At 47.7% G+C, this 17816-nt stretch overlaps 2 protein-coding genes and 1 non-coding gene across 3 annotated transcripts; 2 read left to right on the plus strand and 1 right to left on the minus strand.

Moving 5' to 3' along the window:
* Positions 1-6: 6 nt before the first annotated feature.
* LOC119277684 lies at positions 7-3856 on the plus strand. The gene is made up of 3 exons (XM_037558988.1): positions 7-678; positions 1373-1527; positions 3275-3856. The coding sequence occupies exons 1-3, from the start codon at positions 441-443 to the stop codon at positions 3632-3634; spliced, it is 753 nt and encodes a 250-aa protein (XP_037414885.1). The 5' UTR covers positions 7-440; the 3' UTR covers positions 3635-3856.
* Positions 1193-1264, minus strand: TRNAP-CGG. The gene has a single exon. It is a non-coding gene; the product is annotated as a tRNA-Pro (tRNA).
* Positions 3857-11392: 7536 nt separating the features above from the next.
* LOC119281772 (SKP1-like protein 1) lies at positions 11393-12616 on the plus strand. Its single transcript, XM_037562209.1, has 2 exons — positions 11393-11749; positions 12482-12616. Exons 1-2 carry the CDS (start codon positions 11393-11395, stop codon positions 12614-12616), a joined length of 492 nt encoding a protein of 163 aa, XP_037418106.1.
* Positions 12617-17816: the final 5200 nt, after the last annotated feature.

The raw sequence follows: 17816 nt of genomic DNA on the forward strand, positions 1-17816 counted from the left end.
GCCGCCGCCGCCCGTCGCCGGCCGGCTCCCCGCCCTCCAACTCCAGCGCGGCCTCCGGCGGCGGCGGCGGCACCACCGTGTCCCCGTACGCGCTCGCCAGATCCCCCTCGGTCTCCGTCTCCGTCGACCCCGAGGCCGACGCCGAGCGGGGGGCCGTGGTCCGCGTCTACGGCTCCGACGGCTGTCCCGTCGCGTGGCGCCTCCGCGTCGCGCTGCTCTACAAGGCGGCGGCGCCCGTGCACTTCACGCCGTCCGAGGCGGCCCCGCTCGGCCGCCCCGTGCTCCGCCTCTCCGCCGCCGACCCGGAGCTCTGCGGCGCCGCCGACGAGCTGCTGCGCCACGTTGACGCGCGCTTCGAGGGCAAGCCCCGCGTCGCGCCGCCAGACCGGCCCCTGGCGCGCGCGTCGCTGGCGGCCGCGGCGGCAGAGGAGGTGGCCGAGATGGTGCGGCTGCAGCACCGCAGCGCCGAGCGGCACCTGGAGGGCGTGGCCGCCAAGCTGGCGGAGATGGTGAAGAAGGGGGCGAAGAAGGCCGGCAAGGGGCGGAACGTGGCGGTGGAGGGCGCCGAGGTGCGGAGGCTGGGGAAGTGGTACGGCGACGCCATGGAGGTGATGCTGGAGCACGCCAGGATGGAGGAGCGGGTGCTGTTCCCCGACATCCAGAGGGCTTCGTTCCCAGGTCGATTTCAGCCCGATCCCATGCCCCACTCATTTCAACATTGCACTTAAATTTCGCTTGCTGCTCGCGAGGATTTCTGATTTTGGTTTGACGTATAAGGTGCATTTCCAATTGGGTGGTTTCCTCACTGTCGTCTTCTGCATTTTCCTGCCCCTTTTGACATTCCGGGTGCATTCACCGCCTGTGGGCAACTGCTCCGTGTCCTTACTATAAATTGCTTTGCGCCGGCCGTGTACTCGTGCTGGTGAATTCTCATGGTTTTGCGGAATCTGCCGTGACAGGAAGGGATGGGGATGGGAGCGTTCTTTTCCTTTCTCTACCGTGTTCCTTGTCGATCAAAATGCTTCTGGTTCCTTTACCTTTGTAGCTGCACATGGACATTTTCTCTCATCCGATTGGTAAACGAGCAAGGTAACAAAAGACAGTGATGTCCTGTAGTAGAGCAGAAGCTACTGATAGAAAAATTCCCTTGTCATTTTCCGTTCAAGTGCAAAACAGAACAAAAATAAAAATGGGGGCGTTGCGAGAATCGAACTCACGACCTCCCGCACCCGAAGCGGGAATCATACCACTAGACCAAACGCCCTTGTTGTCCTCATCGATCCAAGAGCTTAATTAGAGAGTTGTTTAATCACGCCCATATGATTGCGTGACTGCAGTCTAATCTTCTGATCCTAAAGTATTTTATGTACAGGGGTGTGCGATAAGGTTCAGGAGCAGCACGGGAAGCACCTGCCCATGATGAACGGAATCAAGGAGGATATAAAAACGCTTCTGACGCTGGAGCTGGGCAGCGCCCTCTTCTATGAAGTGCTGGTCAACCTCTCCGTCCGCCTCAAAGCGTTGCAGGTACGTACATGCTCTTTTGTGCATTTGGTGGTTACCACTAATTACATTTAGTGGCTGTTTCATCTAGCTTATTCTGCTTTATTGCATTACTGTTCTGTACTCTGCATTGCTTGTGAGATCTTGCAAGTTTGTACTATTTGGACTGTGCTACTAGTATGTTTCAATATCATACCGGAAAGAATATTCAGGTGGCTTTTGGAATTGTGCTATGTGAAAAGTCATTTCGCGGAGGTTGATATGCAAGCTTCACCTTTTGTGACTTGCAAGGCTTGTCTACTGCCTTCAGGCAAAAGTGCCACCAGTAATTTGTTGGTGTGGATGTTATCCTCTCATAATCAGTACTCCTTTAGCTAATGACCCGACAAGAGATATACTCTCAGAAAGGTAGTAACCGAAAGTGAAGTACAATGATGAGAGTTCACCTAGTCCCACGAGAGAAAAAAATATACTGATTCCTTGCTTCTTCCATGGAAAAGTGGTTGTGTTGCACTACTGTCCCTTGCACTTTTAGAAGATCATGTGGCCCTGATAAGGGCCACTACCAACCTGTTTGCTCTGTAAAACTTCATAATTTGAGTAGCACATTGTAGGGTTAATTTTAGTGTTCAAGTTGGATACAGACCCACTACCATGGCAGTTGCATACAGCTCTACTACCATATTACCACATTATTATTGTGTGAGTGGAAAGCTTAGGCGAAAGCAGGGTGCAGCCTGGTCTGGCCTGTTTACCTTGTATGATTTGCTTTTGAGGATTTCAGTGGCACATGTAGGGTCGGGTTAGTGTCGTAACTTCGAGAATTGGATATGGATCCTCCACCATTGCTATTGCGTACAGCTCTACCACTGCACTAGAGTTTTGCGCGTGTAAAGTTGTGAGAAGAGTCAGCCTGGCTGAAGCTAGAGTGCAGCCTGGCCTAAGCAATTAAGAATGTTGCTTTGCAAGACATTTGGATTTTAGCTGTTTATTCTCACTACAGCTAGGTCTATCCACATGTGCCTACCAAGCTGATGAAAGGAGTTGACGTAGCTCAGCAAACTGCTAAGATCATACATGTTGTAATCATCAGGAGCACTTCCATGGATGCTTTGCCGCGTTGATTCGCCACACAGTATCTTGGCATTAAGTGGTATGCAGACAACAACGGTTTGGCTCAGAACCAACTTAGAAGGGTTGACAACTTCTACAATCTACTCCCTCCGTTCCTAAATACTCCCTCTGTTCCTAAATATTTGTCTTTTTAGAGATTTCAAATAGACTACCACATACGGATGTATATAGACATATTTTAGAGTGTAGATTCACTCATTTTGCTCCGTATGTAGTCACTCGTTGAAATCTCTAGAAAGGAGTGAATCTACACTCTAAATATGTCTATATACATCCATATGTGGTAGTCCATTTGAAATCTCTAAAAAGACAAATATTTAGGAACGGAGGGAGTATTCATCACTCCCTCCGGAACTTAATATAAGGTGTTTTTTGACACTATTATATTAAGTTACGGAGGGAGTAGTTGTTAATGTTACAGTGAAATGATGTACATGCATGCTAGAATAGTGCGAAAGATGTACCTAAATATTTGGAAATGATCTCCTGTGATAGGATCATTATACACTATCCTTATCTGGTAGTAACTTGTAGTTATATATTGATTCTTTTGGAATAATATCAAATGATTACATAAGCCATCACAAATCTTTTTTTCATGCTTGGTGTGGATCTGAAATTAATCAAACACTGTCAGGATCACACAAAAGAGCACTTCAAGGAGGAAGAGAAGGATATGCTCCCACGACTGGAATCAGTACGGCGGATGCAGCGCGAGGAGGGGAATGTTCCTGACAAGTCCAACTCCGGATGGGCATCGGAGGCCATGGGCACAATGGAGATGACGCACTCAAAGCTCTTCCCCTTCTTCATGACCGGGCTCATGCCCCAGGAGGCCGTGCAGTACCTCGACCTGGTGTGCAGGTGCACCAAGAACACCCGGCATCTGGTCTCCATGCTCAGATCGCTCGCGGAGCGCCTGGAGGACGCAAACCCGTCGATAATCCACAACAACCCCACACGACTATATGAGCACCTACTTGTAAAATCCCCATAAGCTTCAGGTCCAGCAAAAAATATATTTACGTGCCACGTACATTGTGAATGCTAACCAGCCAGCCCTCTTCTTTTCTCTTGTGTGGAGTGCAGCCATGTAATTCTTGGGTTTATTGGGTGAGAGCGTGTATATCTATCTTGTCACTCCGAAGTGTGCAAGGGAAATGAAAATTTGGAGTGATAGCAATGGCAGCGGTTTTTTACTGACCTGCTTAGTTTATCACTGTTTCTGGGTGTTGGTGGATTGATAATGATCTGATCCCGCAAGGCCATCGCTATTCAGATCTGATCTGTGATCTACGATCTGCAAGGTGATAAGATTCTTTGGGTTGACAAGTTCATTTTGGAGATATGATACGATTGACTGATGCAGACTATTCAACGTGGCTAGTTTGACAGATCATCAGTTTATCTGGTGATGGACTAGGGCAGGCAACCTCAAAAATGAGTTTGTGGTAAGATCAGTTCTGGCAGCAGCTAAACAAAGGGACCACTTGGTAACCCCACCAGTTAAAAAGACATGAACCTATTTTTTTCATTCATCAAATTAAACATTAATTCTTCAAACTTGAGGAGTTAAAAAAAACATGAACCTAAGACACTTGTAAATTTCTAAATTTGAACTCCCTATTTTTCCTTTTTGGCATTCATCATTGAACTAAAAGCGTGCAACTTCACTAATTCATACAGAAGACATTGTTAACTCTGCTTTTGCTTTTTTCGACAAAGGGTGGATTTTATTAGCTCAAAAAGAAGCATCAAGAGGATACAAGCTCAAAAAGCACACACCCGGCTGCATATCTAGAATGCGCACAGCCAACACAGACGCACACACACGAAAAACACAGCGGCAAATCGCAAAGTCATATACTACCTCCGTCCCAAAATAAGTGACTCAAGTTATCACTTATTTTGGGACGGAGGGAGTAAGACCAAAGCTATGCGTAGCCGAGGAAAAAAAAGAAAAAACCCAAAGTGATTAGAGCCACGATCTGCAAACTACAGTAAACACCATATCAGCACTAATTATCTAATGACACCACACAGACGATGAGATTCTTCAACAACAACGCCTTGAAGAAGGAAGCGACACTCAAGTGTTGCCGTCACCAGATCCAACCACCAAGGCCAGAATCTAGGTTTTCACCCTGAAAAATCAGTCGGGGCATATTCGGGCAATGCCTTCGACAAGGTAACGACGTAAAAAGTATCGCCATTGCCAGGTATAACCAGCTCGGGTCAGACCTTGACTTTCACCCCGGACCTCGGGACCGGGTGCTCGAGTAGCACCACCATCGAAGTCAGGTAAATGTTGTCGCCACCATTTTTTCACGATCCCAACAGTTACATGCGATATGACCGCCGCCACTGCCCAACCATTCCTCCGCGTCAAGTGGTCACCCATAATTTGCATCCCACTGCCGCAGTCGACCATTGGATCTTGAGATGAACCGAAGATCTTGCAATGATCACCGCTGTCGTTGAGCCGCAAGAGGTCGTTGCAGCACATTGTGCAGTCACCCTCACTCGGTCGACCGAATCCGAATCACCACCACCAAGCCGTGGATCGTAGCGCCGCGGGTGGTCACCACCAGATCCATGGTTGCCAGCCGCGAACCTTGATGGGATTACGACGCCTAGTAACCATGCCCGTGTAAGATGTCGTGCATGACAACATCCGTACGTGAGCCATGATGCCAACTGTAGCGAGGAGTCACCGCACTTCAGGATCAAGCGCGCCGCCAAAGCCCACAAGGGCCATCAGACGGCTCCATGCACGAAGATCCAAGAGATGCCTGGTGAGCCACCGTGCATCCATGTAAGCATGCATCTTGTACCTTCGTACGTGCTCAACACATAACGAATGAGATGCCTTGTTCAGCCGCGATCTGAGTCCCTAGTACATTGGCCGCTAGAGGAGACACCGCAGGAGACAGCGACGTGTAGCCGCTGATCGAGCACTTGATCCAGAGGGAAGACCCCGAAGAGATCATAGGCCGCCGTGCCGCTCACATGGCAGGCGGCGCCGGCCAACCGCGGCAGCACATCTGCCACAACCGCATCCCACTACACCACCGCCGCTGCACGTAGAATGAGTCCTCGCTGTCGCCGTCGGCCGCACGGACTTTGGCCGGCGACACCTGCCGGTGGAGGGCGGAGGAGATGGCTGCCGCCTATGTCGCCCAGAGGCAACGCCGGGGCCGATCCGTTTTTTGAGGAGTTCGTTCCGTGCCACTTTGCTTTTGCTTTGCTTCAGCTATCTACTAGCCCCTCCGTTCCATAATATAAGAGCGTTTTATTATGATGAGACGGCGTAAGTAGTTGGTTAGAGAGTGTTTTTTTCTCCCGAGCAACTGGTGATTGGTAGTGGTACTATTTGCTTCTGACCCTTGAAACACACAAAGGACTATTACTATTAGAGAGTGCCTTATTATAGTTAATGGCTGAACAAAAGTGTCACTAGGCTGGGGCCATCTCTTGGTCCAGAAAGAAAAAGGAAACAAAATACATGGGATTTCTTGTTGTATGGCCTGGCTCAATGTTTGCAGAATCAACGGGGTTCCAATTCCAATCCCAAGCTTTGATACGAATCCCAAGCCCACATTATCATTTTACCACGAGCAAGCAACTCTTTGATTGATACTGTTCGTTTCTACCTGTATTAATACACTAGCTTTCGAAACCAGAAAGGAGCTGAAGCGCTATGGGGCACGACGACGACGTTCTTCATCTCGGCCAGCCCAGGATTCATGTCCAGCCCCTCGCGGAACATTGCCACCACAACAACATCTATCTATATCAATAAAAAAGACCTCAAAAGACAGATCCAATTAATTTCGACCATCAAATCATGTCAATTCAACGACCTAGACTGCTTCAATATCGAGCATTCAACATGTTTAGCGTGCAGTTAATTTCATGTCAAGTATAGTACTAATCACATAATAACACGCAAATAATATCGTAATTAATATCCACATGCACTTAATATACTTTCAAATTAACGTGCATTGCACATACAGATTGACTAATCACATAATCATAGAAATTAATACAAAAATAATAATATACCTAATATACGTGTGCAAATAATTATTGCCTAAATATTAACGTGCGTTGCATGTGCGCATTTACTAGTCCCGTCTAAAAACTGATTGAATACTTGAATAACAGTGCAACAAAGTATATATGACTTTAACTGCAGTTTTTAGCACAGTGTAACATGATCATCTAGCATACCACTGATCAGACGATTAAACACAAGTTGTAAGATCTTTGTAAATAATTAATAAAGTGACTGCATGCATCGTCCAGATGCAGAGGCCGGGGGTCTTCCTCCTTTTTTTTTAAAAAAAAAGAATGAAACAAGTAGAGGGCACCTCGAGGCAGCAGTCAGTTGTCATTTCAATGAGGAAGCAGAGATGTCCAAGCACGAGCAATTAATCAGTCACTCGCTAAAATAAAATCCCAAAAAAGAAAAGAGTAAAATGCATCCACGGTCATTGAACTTGTGTCAAAAGCTCACTTTGGTCATCGTACTTAAGAATACGGCCAATACGATCACTATATACGACTTGAGGTGATTATATGGTCACTGGCTCATTGTGTAGCCCCGTATTTCACTCCGTTGATTGGTCAAACATCGTAGCATCCTCTCTCTACCTTTATATGGGTCCCACCTGGCGATGTAAAAAAAGAAATAAATAAAAGCCAAAGCCATGCGTATTGGTCGTAGAGAATCGAACGAGGGACATCCAGCTACAGTCTTGTCCAGCCGCACCGCCAAATCGGCGACAACTATTCTTACCGTTATAGCCGCCGCGTCGTGCGCGGGCTGGACGGGGCTTTCGACTCTTTATTTCTCGGCCAAACGGCCGCCCAGTTTTCTACCCCCTTTTCCCTTTCCCACACCAAAAGAAAAACAATCCTTGTACTTAGCTACAGGGCCATTTTTATACCTCTAATATCAATATTTATGTATATTACGGAAATACACATATAGGACGTTCGCCGTCTTCACCCACAGGCGCATCCCCCAGGACGCGCCGCTTCACTCCATGGTGCACGCCCGGCCACCATCGCCGCATGCGTTGCGCAGCTCCACGCCGGGAGCAGGTACTAGTATCTGATAGCGAACGTGTGTTTGTGTGTGTATAGATAGTGCTCCTCCTGGTGGTGTACATTGTAACGTTGTGTAGGACCTAGTCTTCAGGCTGGTTATGTGTGAGTTAGTTGAGACTCTGTACTTACATATACATGCAATCTCCTGATCAATGAACAGTGTGAGTTGCACGAACCAGTCTCTCCTACCCTCACTCCGAATCTGACAGTGTCCTCTTTGTTCCCTGACCCCTTCACCATCTTCTTGAACCCATGCGCATGCGTATGCACGCAGCCAACAGCACGGAATAGTGTGTTCTTCGCAACCAGCGTCTGGGGCACAAACAGCTGAGCCCGGTGTCCTCCCTTGAACACGGCCATGTTACCGTTCACCGGCATGCACACGCAGCTGCACAGCCCTTAGCTCGACAAGGTGGGCAGTGGCCACCATGAAGAGGACGACGATGGTTAACACGACGACAACGGCGTTCAGGACGAGCATCACCAGGTGGATGGCGACGCCGACGAAGAACTGTGACGATACGAGGTCGCGTCTTGAACTCGTGTGGTCGAAGTAGTCCAACAATTGCTCGTCGCGTACAGTTTTCGACGGGACGGCGGCTGCAAAACTGGTGTGTGCATGCACGCAAGTGTGTTGTGTGCGTGTGTGTGTTAATTAAATAACGGTAACGTTGATCGTCAAATCAAAACAAAAATATTCACACCGTAACGCCCTATGGATTTAACACGAAGTTGTGTGGGACAGAGCCACAGGTGTTAGCGTACGTGGGCTTCGGCAGAGTATCGCTGGTATGATTCTCCTGTGACGCTTTTTTTTCTTTCCCACTAACAGGTGGGACCCATATAAGGTAGAGAGAGGCTGCTGTGATGTTTGACCAGTCAACATAGTAAAATACAGAGCTATGCAATGACCAAGTGACCGTATAATCACCTCAAGTCGTATATAATGACTGTATTGACCGTATTCTTAAGTATGATGACCAAAGTGAGCTTTCGACACAAGTTCAACGACCGTGAATGCATTTTATTCAAAAGAAAAACAGTCAGACATTCTTCAAAACAACATTTCATTGACCATGCGTGCTCCTTGGCTTCTCAATCCACGAATAGTTGCTTTGCAGGTACTCTTCATGCAGACTGTGTAGGTTGTCGTGGGGCTGTGAGGGGAAGTACATCCCTCTTAACAAAAACCCCGCTCCTCGCCCCCGCGTCGCCCCCCGCTCGGGCGACACGGGTGGTACTCCAACCCTAGCCACCGCCGGGGTCGATCCCCCTCCCTCCCCCCCCCCGCTGCCGCCGGAGGATGCCGCCGGCCTCTGCCCGGTGGCCGACGGCGGTGGCGGGGGTTCTCCTCGCTCCCGTGTCTCAGGGGCGGTGTGGGCCCCTATGCGCGTGGAGGCGCGGTTGATCTAGCAAAGCGGCGACGATGGCGGTGGAGGCCACTCCTGTCTCGCGACGGGCGGTCTATATTGCGTCAGCGCGTCATTCAGCTTTGGATCGGTGACGGCGTCAAGGGCCTGGTGGACTGTTTGGTGGCACATCCGGTCAGATCTAATCTGGCCGGTGCAGCCGACGGTGGTGGTCATCTTCTCCGTCGGAGATGGCCGGCCAGAGGCTGGGTAGTCAGATCTCGAGATCCGTCATCTAGTCCCGACTGCGAGTTGGGAGACTGATTTGCCGGTGAAAACCGAGCCGACGGCAAGCGATGGCGACGTTATGTGTCGTTACCTTGATGAAGGCATCATCGTGTAACTACTGTCAACTCACTCGTGCTGCTCTGGGGGAAACCATAAGATCTAGTTTTCCAGATCGGACAATGGTGGCACGACGGTGTCGTTTCTCTCTTGGGAACATCGTTTGTGGAGTAGCACTGGAAGTCAGAGGTAGGAGGTGGAGCGGCTTCGTCTTGCACGAAGCTTCGGTGGAGATGTCAAGTCATGCCTGGCCGACAGGTGCTTCGCTTTGTCATGCCTGGTCGGCAGGTGCTACACACGACAGATCTTCCAGAGACTTCAAGCTGTGTTGGCTGGTGGTACTTGGCGGCATAGTGCCGAGATGTACCGGTGGCGACCGCGACGTGCTCAGCAGTTCACGCGCAGGGAGGTGGTGGCATTGGGCGCCGTGGTGGCATCGACAACAACTAGACCGGGTAAGGATGATGCCTCAGTATAGCTCTGAAGTTGGAGTGGTGGTAGTTGGCGGCGGCGGCCTCTGAGAGCGCGCCGGACCGGTGTGTGCCCCATACCCGACAAGTAGCTTGATTGGGGCCTCAGGTCTTAGATATTAGGCTTGGCTGCGAGGTCTGTGGTATTAGGCCCGGACTATCAGCATCCCTTCATCAATTGGATGGGAGTAGCGACAGATGTTGCCTAGGCGGTGGATTCAAACTTACTGCTATATTTCTTTGTAAGGTCTTATGTGAATAGTTAATAAAGTGACTGCATGCATTGTCTAGATGCAGAGGCTGGGGGTCTTTCTCCTTTTCTTAAAAAAGGTATTCTTCATGCATGATCAACACTTGCTCGACAACCTATTTATTTACCACAAAAACTATCGATATCAACAAGCATAGTATACATTGGAATGCAGAAATAGAACACACAACTTAGAAGGAGGAGGCCTACCTTGGTAACTCAAGCTGGCAATGGTTAACCGTTACCCGTGTCCATATGGGTAATTAATCTTTCAGGGGACGGGTATGTGCCACCTTTAATGCCCACGAGGAAGCTAGTGGGTCAAATACCTAACCCAGCGTGCAAGACGGGATGGGGATGGGATAGCATTATATGTGCCCGCTACCCGCTTTACCCATTAAGGCTTTATATGTGGGCTCTAAAATTAGTAGACCCCATGTAATTGCCGCCCTTACCCACCCAAATCTCCTTCCATCCCATCCCTTTGGCCAAAAATCCCTAAGAAAACCCTAACCTAGCCACAACATATTACTTATTGTGCTGAAATGCTATGTTTTCTACTGAAATGCTATCAAAGGTTGTTAATGATTGCATGTATGGGTTTCCCCATGGGGATAAAAAACCCGACGGGGATGGGGATAAAAAATCATGCATGTATGGGGATGTGGATGGGCATGTGAAGGATGTCGCGGGGATGGGGATGGAAGTCCAATACCCGCCTGGGTAATCCCCATTGCCAGCATTATCGGTAACACTGTCCTCCTCAAGGTCTGCATTGAACAATTCAGATATTGCAGTCATACATCGTATTCACAAGAAAATCTTTGTCACGTAGACCGGCTTATAAGGCGGGCCCACACCTCAGGACAGTGGTGAAGCAGTTCCAACCAAAGATGCCAAAGTTGTTTCATTGCGAAATAGGAAAATATGAGTTTTTTTGGTCTCATTGAACTCGTACCAAATTTGATCTGGTTTGGTACTATTTGGCTTCGTTTACTTTGGAGGCATGATATATAGATATAGCCATCCACCCATTGCCAAACCCGCCTTGCCCCAATACGTAAATACCCTCACCCGGACGGACCCCAGAAGCCCAAACCCAACCCACCACGCAACAAAGCTTCCATCTTCTTGTTCCACCGCCGCCACTAGAGTTTCCCCTTCTCGCCAGGGTTTCCTTGGCCCCCAACCCTTCCACCCAAAACCCAGCTCGGATCCAGGCGATGGCGGCCATGGGAGACACCAGCAAGATCAAGATGATCATGCTAAAGACCTCAGATGGCGATGAGTTTGAGGTCGAGGAGGCGGTCGCCATGGAGTCGCTGACCATCCGCCACATGATCGAGAATGAGTGCACCGACAACGAAACCACAATCCCCAATGTTGATTCCAAGATCCTCTCCAAGGTCATCGAGTACTGCTACAAGCACGTCCACGCCAAGCCATGCGCTACCGTCGGTGGAGCCACCTGTGCCGTTGCGTCTGATACCACGGCTCACGCCACCCTACCCGAGGACCTCAAGAACTGGGACGCAGAGTTCCTCAAGGTCAACCCGACCGTCCTCTACGACATCATCCTGGTATGATATCCTTTAGTTCAACCATCTCCTTTTTCTAGATCTATTTTTTCTTTTTGTTCCCCGTATGAGACTCGAATCTAGATTGGGTTTGCACGTCTTGCATATTAGCTTGGGGGAATACTCATATCATCATCAACGTAGATTCTCGATTTGATTCGATTAGATTAGGTATAAGTTATACATGATTTTGCTCTATTGACAATGTCCAAAATTCCTAAAATAAAAGGAAAAACTTTCCACTTTCCTAAACTAAGGATGGGAAATAAGAAGGCGAGCAATCTTCTAAATTAATCATACTCAACTTAACCCTTCCTAGAATGGGGTATTAACACATTGGCCGACCATACACAATCATAGTAAATAGGCCAGGGCATCTTTTTGTGGTTTGTATGTTTCACTTATATATGTATATTGTTGTTATGCATAACCTGGGAATTTTTTTATTATGATTAGTGTGAACTTACTAGATGCACTATCATTGTGCAAGTAAATTGTATATGATTAACTTGTCGAAACAATGGGCCACTCATAAAAATATATGTTTTTATGATTATTTTACATACATTAATGCTTCTCTCTGATAGTGACCAGTCACTTTACGTCTTGTTTTGTGTTTTATTACCTTGTAACACATCTTAATGCAATGCAATCTATCTAATTATCCATGTTCTATAGCCATTATAGATTAATGCTTCTCTCTGACACTATGTGGTTCTTATTTCCCCCTCTTAGGCTGCATGCCATCTTAACCTCGAGGGACTGGTGGACCTAATATCCCAGACTATGACTGACATGATCAAGGGAAAAACTACGGAGGAGATCCGCAAGATGTTCAACCTGAAGAATGACTTCATGCTCGAGGAGTAGGAGAATATTCGCAGGGAGAACCAATGTGCATTTGAGAGAGGAGCGCCTAAGTTGCACTAAATGAACGCTTACTATTCGTCATCAACCTTTGAGATCCCTTCTTTATGTCGTAATGGGTTGTAATTTCTGGGCCCTATGAGTTGGTTATGTTTGAGAGAACAAAAAAACTATTGTGGTTAGTGGTCATCACTTGTCAAACATCGTATCATTTTCATAAGCTTCATTCCCCACTCATCTAAAGCACTCATATCAAGCAATATTTTCTCTCCAGCCAATGTGAAATCTCATTGTAGTTGCTTGAGAGGCCAATATGCTCAACCGTTCGATCAGCCATTTAGCGTGACCTACCGGTTTGCAACATAGGCCATGTTGCGCTCACCGATCTGTGCTAGTGTCAGCTCGTCCAGACACATGTGAACATTTGCGACATGGAGCATATTTGGGTCACTTGCAAGTTGCAACAATGACGACAACACCAAGCAGGTCAAAATCCCCGCGACACATGTCGGGCGACTGTACCATCAGCCGGCTCCATGCTCCGTTCTCCGATTTGGATCAAGAGGTCGCATATATGCTTGATTTGGAGGTAGGGGAAAAGCGATTGAAGCATCGTGCCCTAGCCCCCTATAGCACACTTGCTGGAGCATGCCGGATGTTGGTGTACCAAAGTATGGGTGCTTTTGCACCCCTTACTTGTGCACAGACGGTCGCAGCCACCCCTATAGCAAGGCTTGGCGAGGCAGAGGAAGACAACAGGAGGCAAGACAAGAACAAAGAACACCAAGGCAAGTGCTCAGAGTAGCAAGCAGCAAGAGGCAAGCAGGGCCATGCCCGGCAACAAGCCTTGCCGAAGCGACCTGCGCGGCCCCCGACAAACCCCTTGCCGGGGTAGCTTGCGAAGAGACCAGCAAGGCCACCACCCGGGCTTGAGAGCTGTGACACCATAGACAATGTTAAAGACCAGGATTTGAAGAGCACATGCCTCGTAGCATGCAGCTCCTCACGAATATCGACAACCCACGAGTCCGCATGGGGTTGAATGATGAAGACCCCCGGCAAGATCCTTGCCGGGGATGACTCCGAGGCCCCCGGCAAGCCTTGCCGGGGACGATCGCTGGGCCGCAGCCAGGCCAGCGCCAGACAAGGTTTTTCCGCTCCACCGTCACTCCAACGCGGCGATAAGCATGCCAGTTAAGCAGGCACCTGCGTGGCGGCATGCAGGTCTTCATGGAAGCCTACCACTTTGCCAACATAGCAGCTGGTTGGCCAGTGTGGCGCTGCATGCCTCGTTGGCCTAGACATGTGGCAAAGTGAGGGGAAGCGGCGAACGACGAGATGGCCTCTGTTGCCATCCCCAATAAAGCAAGAGGACACATAGGTGTCGCATTAAATGTGTTTGTCCTACATTGATCGAGCGATAAGCTCGTACTCCCTCCGGTCCTTTTTTGTTTGCGTTTTAGCTCTAGCCTGGATACCAAGGAGAGGAGAGCTCACCAAAATTTGGACTACTTTGCCCCTGAATTGTTACCGAGGAGACGCTGGGCAGTTACTCCCTGCATGCAAATGATTGGCCTGCAGCCATATATTCTCACACCCACTCTCTCCATCTCTCTGCATGCGCGTCTCTCTCTCCTCTCCATCTCTAAGCATGCGCCTCTCTCTCCCGGCCTGCATGCATGCGCATCTCTCTGCATGTGCCTCTCCCTCTGTGCCTCGGGAAGACGCGAAGTACGTTGGAGAGAGAGATGCGAGCAGCACACATGCATGCATTCGATTGGAAAGCAGGGGCATATATGGAAACAGAAGACAGAAAAAGCTAATGCGTAGAGCATTGCGGGAAAAACGGATTTTTCCAGAACGCACACAAAAAAGGACCGGAGGGAGTATCACTGTAGCTTGCCACCTCCTATGTGCCACTGTGGAAACCCCTTTGTGTATAAAAGGAGGGCCAAGGCACACAAAGAGAAGATTCAGACTTTTGGACAAAGCACACATCGTAGCTAGTTCAAAAAGCTCAAGAACACTCATATAAGACTAGGGTATTACGCATCTTCGCGGCCTGAACCTGGATAAAAATCCTCTGTGTGCTAACGACTCGACCTGCTCTTCGTGCAACTAATCCCCCGCCAAATGTAGAAGAGATCCTTGTGACCCCATAGGTGATCGGTTTCACCTACATCGGATTTCGGTATCGGTGCTCAGTCTGGAGAGAAAATAGAGAAATGGAGGGAGAGATGGTGAGAGAGAGATGAGATGAGAGGAAGACAATGTGGGTGCCGCAGATGCTTCTAGAGAGGTATGGGATGACACGAGAGGGGTTGGCGAGAAATGTGTCACTCATCGATGCACGCTCTTGTATTAACGCGATTATTGCAGGTGCTTACCAAAAATGGGCCTTTTGATTTTTTGCCACCACTTACTTGGGACTTTGACGATTTTCCACTGGTTAGCTTGTAATTGATATTTTGTGACTTCTTATGTGCTCTTTTTCAATAAAACCAATACTAATTGCCTTCAATTGTTTTTGATAATATGCATATGCATAAAAATAGTGGATAATAACACCTTCTGCACCCGTCCGACTGAATAGATAGCAAAAATAAGAAATCCCCAATGTCCCAAATCTTCTGGCCCTCAATTTCTTGCCGTCAACGTTGATGGAGGCAAACTTGCCGCTTGCACAGGAGGTCCCCGGCTAGCTTGGAGGGGTAGGTGGGGAAGTCTTGGGTGGGCCAGAACTAGGCATGGTCGCCTTGCTCTCTGTCGCTGAGGGCCTGTGCGTTGACGGTGGCATCCCTGAACGATGTGTAGTCAAGCTCACTGCAGTGGCTGCAGAGCCGAAACGACGCCGCCAAGTGCTTCAGGCCGTCATCCCATCCCGGCGGCCTTGCCCTGGCTTCACTCATACCTTGCGTAAATATTACATCCTAGCATGGTACGTAACAACCTTTATTTTGCTGACAAATGGTAAACTCTGCATCAAGCTGGGGATTTTGAGCGTTATGTCGATGACAAATGGAAAAACTACTAGCACATCACTTGCAACACTCACATGACCAGTTAAGCTAAGCTAGTATATATATGAACACAGACACAAATTCTACTTGCAAACCAAACCAAGAGATCATCCAAAGAGGGACACAACAATATGGTTCATCGCGTCGCCATGAGCTTGCTAAACTCAGTTGTTTCCATCCTATTGATCATTTCCGCGAGCTCTGACAATGAGGCTCCGTTGCTTTCTTTCAAAGACAACTCATCTATGGGGGCTTACTGGCCTCCTGGAACAGCAGCACCAACTTCTGTAGCTGTAAAGGCGTGACATGCCATGCTACTTGTGAGCCGCGTTGGGATTTCCTCGAAGAGGAGAGGATGATGCAGTACATTAGATATAAGTATTCCCCTCAGCTAAGAACCAAGGTTATCAATCCGGGAGGATAATCACACAAATCCTCGTGAACAACACCTGCACAGATAAAATCAAATACTCGCACCCAACGCAAACCAGGGGGTTGTTAATCCCCTCGGCGGTTACTTGCGAGGATTAATCTCGTAGTGATAGATAATAAATTAAGTTGCAAAACAAAAGAAATAAAATAAAATTGCAGCAAGGTATTTTTGTCTTTTTATATATGATAAAAGTAGACTCGGGGCCATAATTTTCACTAGAGGCTTCTCTCTCGAGCACACCATGATAGTTAAATAAAATTTATTCCTTTGTTGTAGGGAAAAATTGGCTTTACGCAAAACTGTAACCATAGAGCTTTCCACCAGCCATATATGCATGTAGTGATAGCATTATTCTGTTCATTACTCTCTATGTGTTACATTGCCAACATATTCCATGCGCTGACCCATTTTCGCGCTGCAACGTTCATGTTGCAGACTTTTCAGACGACGAGTAAGGTGCCTTAGGTCGTGGTCTTATACTCAGTGATGCCGTTTTAGTTGATGGACTCACTTATCTTCCAAGCCTTCTGCCGTTATCATTATTAGATGGCCTTAAGCCATATTTATTGTAATAAGTTCTCTTTTGAGACATTCGATGTAATAAGTGTGTGATTGATACTCTGTTATAAATCCTTCGAGTATTGCGTGTCAGCATTATTGATCCAGGGATGACACTGAAGCACAGAGATCAGACTGTTTGAGGTCTAGTTGCTACAATATACCTCGGAATAGCTATGAAAATGCCATGATAGGTAGGTATGGTGGCTGTTTTGAGGAAGATATAAGGAGGCTTATGTGTGATAGAGTGTATCATATCACGGGGTTTGCATGCACCAGCGAAGTTTGCACCGATTCTCGAGGTGAGAAAGGGCAATACACGGTACCTAAGAGGCTAGCGATGATGGAAGGGTGAAGTGCATATAATCCATGGACTCAAAGTCTATTAGCTACTAAAACAAAGTACTACATGCATGCTCCTAGGGGGATAGATTGGCAGGAAAAGACCATTGCTCGTCCCGACCGCCACTCATATCGAAGACAATCAATAAATACCTCATGCTCCAACTTTGTTACATAACGGTTCACCATACATGCATGCTACGGGAATCGCAAACTTTAATACAAGTATTCTTACCAATCCACAACTACTCACTAGCATGACTCTAATATCACCATATTTATATCGCAAAACTATTGCAAGGAATCAAACATATCATATTCAGTGATCTACAAGTTTTATGTAGGATTTTATGACTAACCATGTGAATGACCAATTCCCGATGACTCTCTAAATAGATATAAGTGAAGCAAGAGAGTTTAATTCTTTCTACAAAAGATATGCCCACGTTCTAACAAATATAAATGAAGCAAAAGAGCATTCTACAAATGGCGGTTTTCTATGTGTAGAGAAACATGCAATCCAAACTTCAAATGATATAAGTGAAGCACATGAAGCATTCTATAAAGCCATACTCAAAATATATAAGTGAAGTGCAAAGTGCATTCTATAAATCAACCAAGGACAATCTCATACCAGCATGGTGCATTATTAAAATAAAAATAAAAAGCACACGATGCTCCAAGATTTACGCATATCATGTGACGAATAAAAATATAGCTCCAAGTAAAATTACCGATGATCGTTAGAAGAAAGAGGGGATGCCTTCCGGGGCATCCCCAAGCTTAATTGCTTGGGAGTCCTTGAATATTACCTTGGGGTGCCTCGGGCATCCCCAAGCGTAGGCTCTTG

Source organism: Triticum dicoccoides, chromosome 3B, assembly GCF_002162155.2.
Source record: "Triticum dicoccoides isolate Atlit2015 ecotype Zavitan chromosome 3B, WEW_v2.0, whole genome shotgun sequence".
Classification (NCBI taxonomy): domain Eukaryota; kingdom Viridiplantae; phylum Streptophyta; class Magnoliopsida; order Poales; family Poaceae; genus Triticum; species Triticum dicoccoides.

What these genes read in the sequence shown, in the direction of transcription:
- LOC119277684 (XM_037558988.1), top strand. Translation starts at nt 441, where the DNA reads ATGGTGCGGCTGCAGCACCGCAGCGCCGAGCGGCACCTGGAGGGCGTG. An exon ending in CCAGAGGGCTTCGTTCCCAG is followed by an intron (nt 679 to 1,372) that starts GTCGATTTCAGC and finishes TTTTATGTACAG; the next exon opens with GGGTGTGCGATAAGGTTCAG. An exon ending in TCCGCCTCAAAGCGTTGCAG is followed by an intron (nt 1,528 to 3,274) that starts GTACGTACATGC and finishes AAACACTGTCAG; the next exon opens with GATCACACAAAAGAGCACTT.
- LOC119281772 (XM_037562209.1), top strand. Translation starts at nt 11,393, where the DNA reads ATGGCGGCCATGGGAGACACCAGCAAGATCAAGATGATCATGCTAAAG. An exon ending in TCCTCTACGACATCATCCTG is followed by an intron (nt 11,750 to 12,481) that starts GTATGATATCCT and finishes TCCCCCTCTTAG; the next exon opens with GCTGCATGCCATCTTAACCT.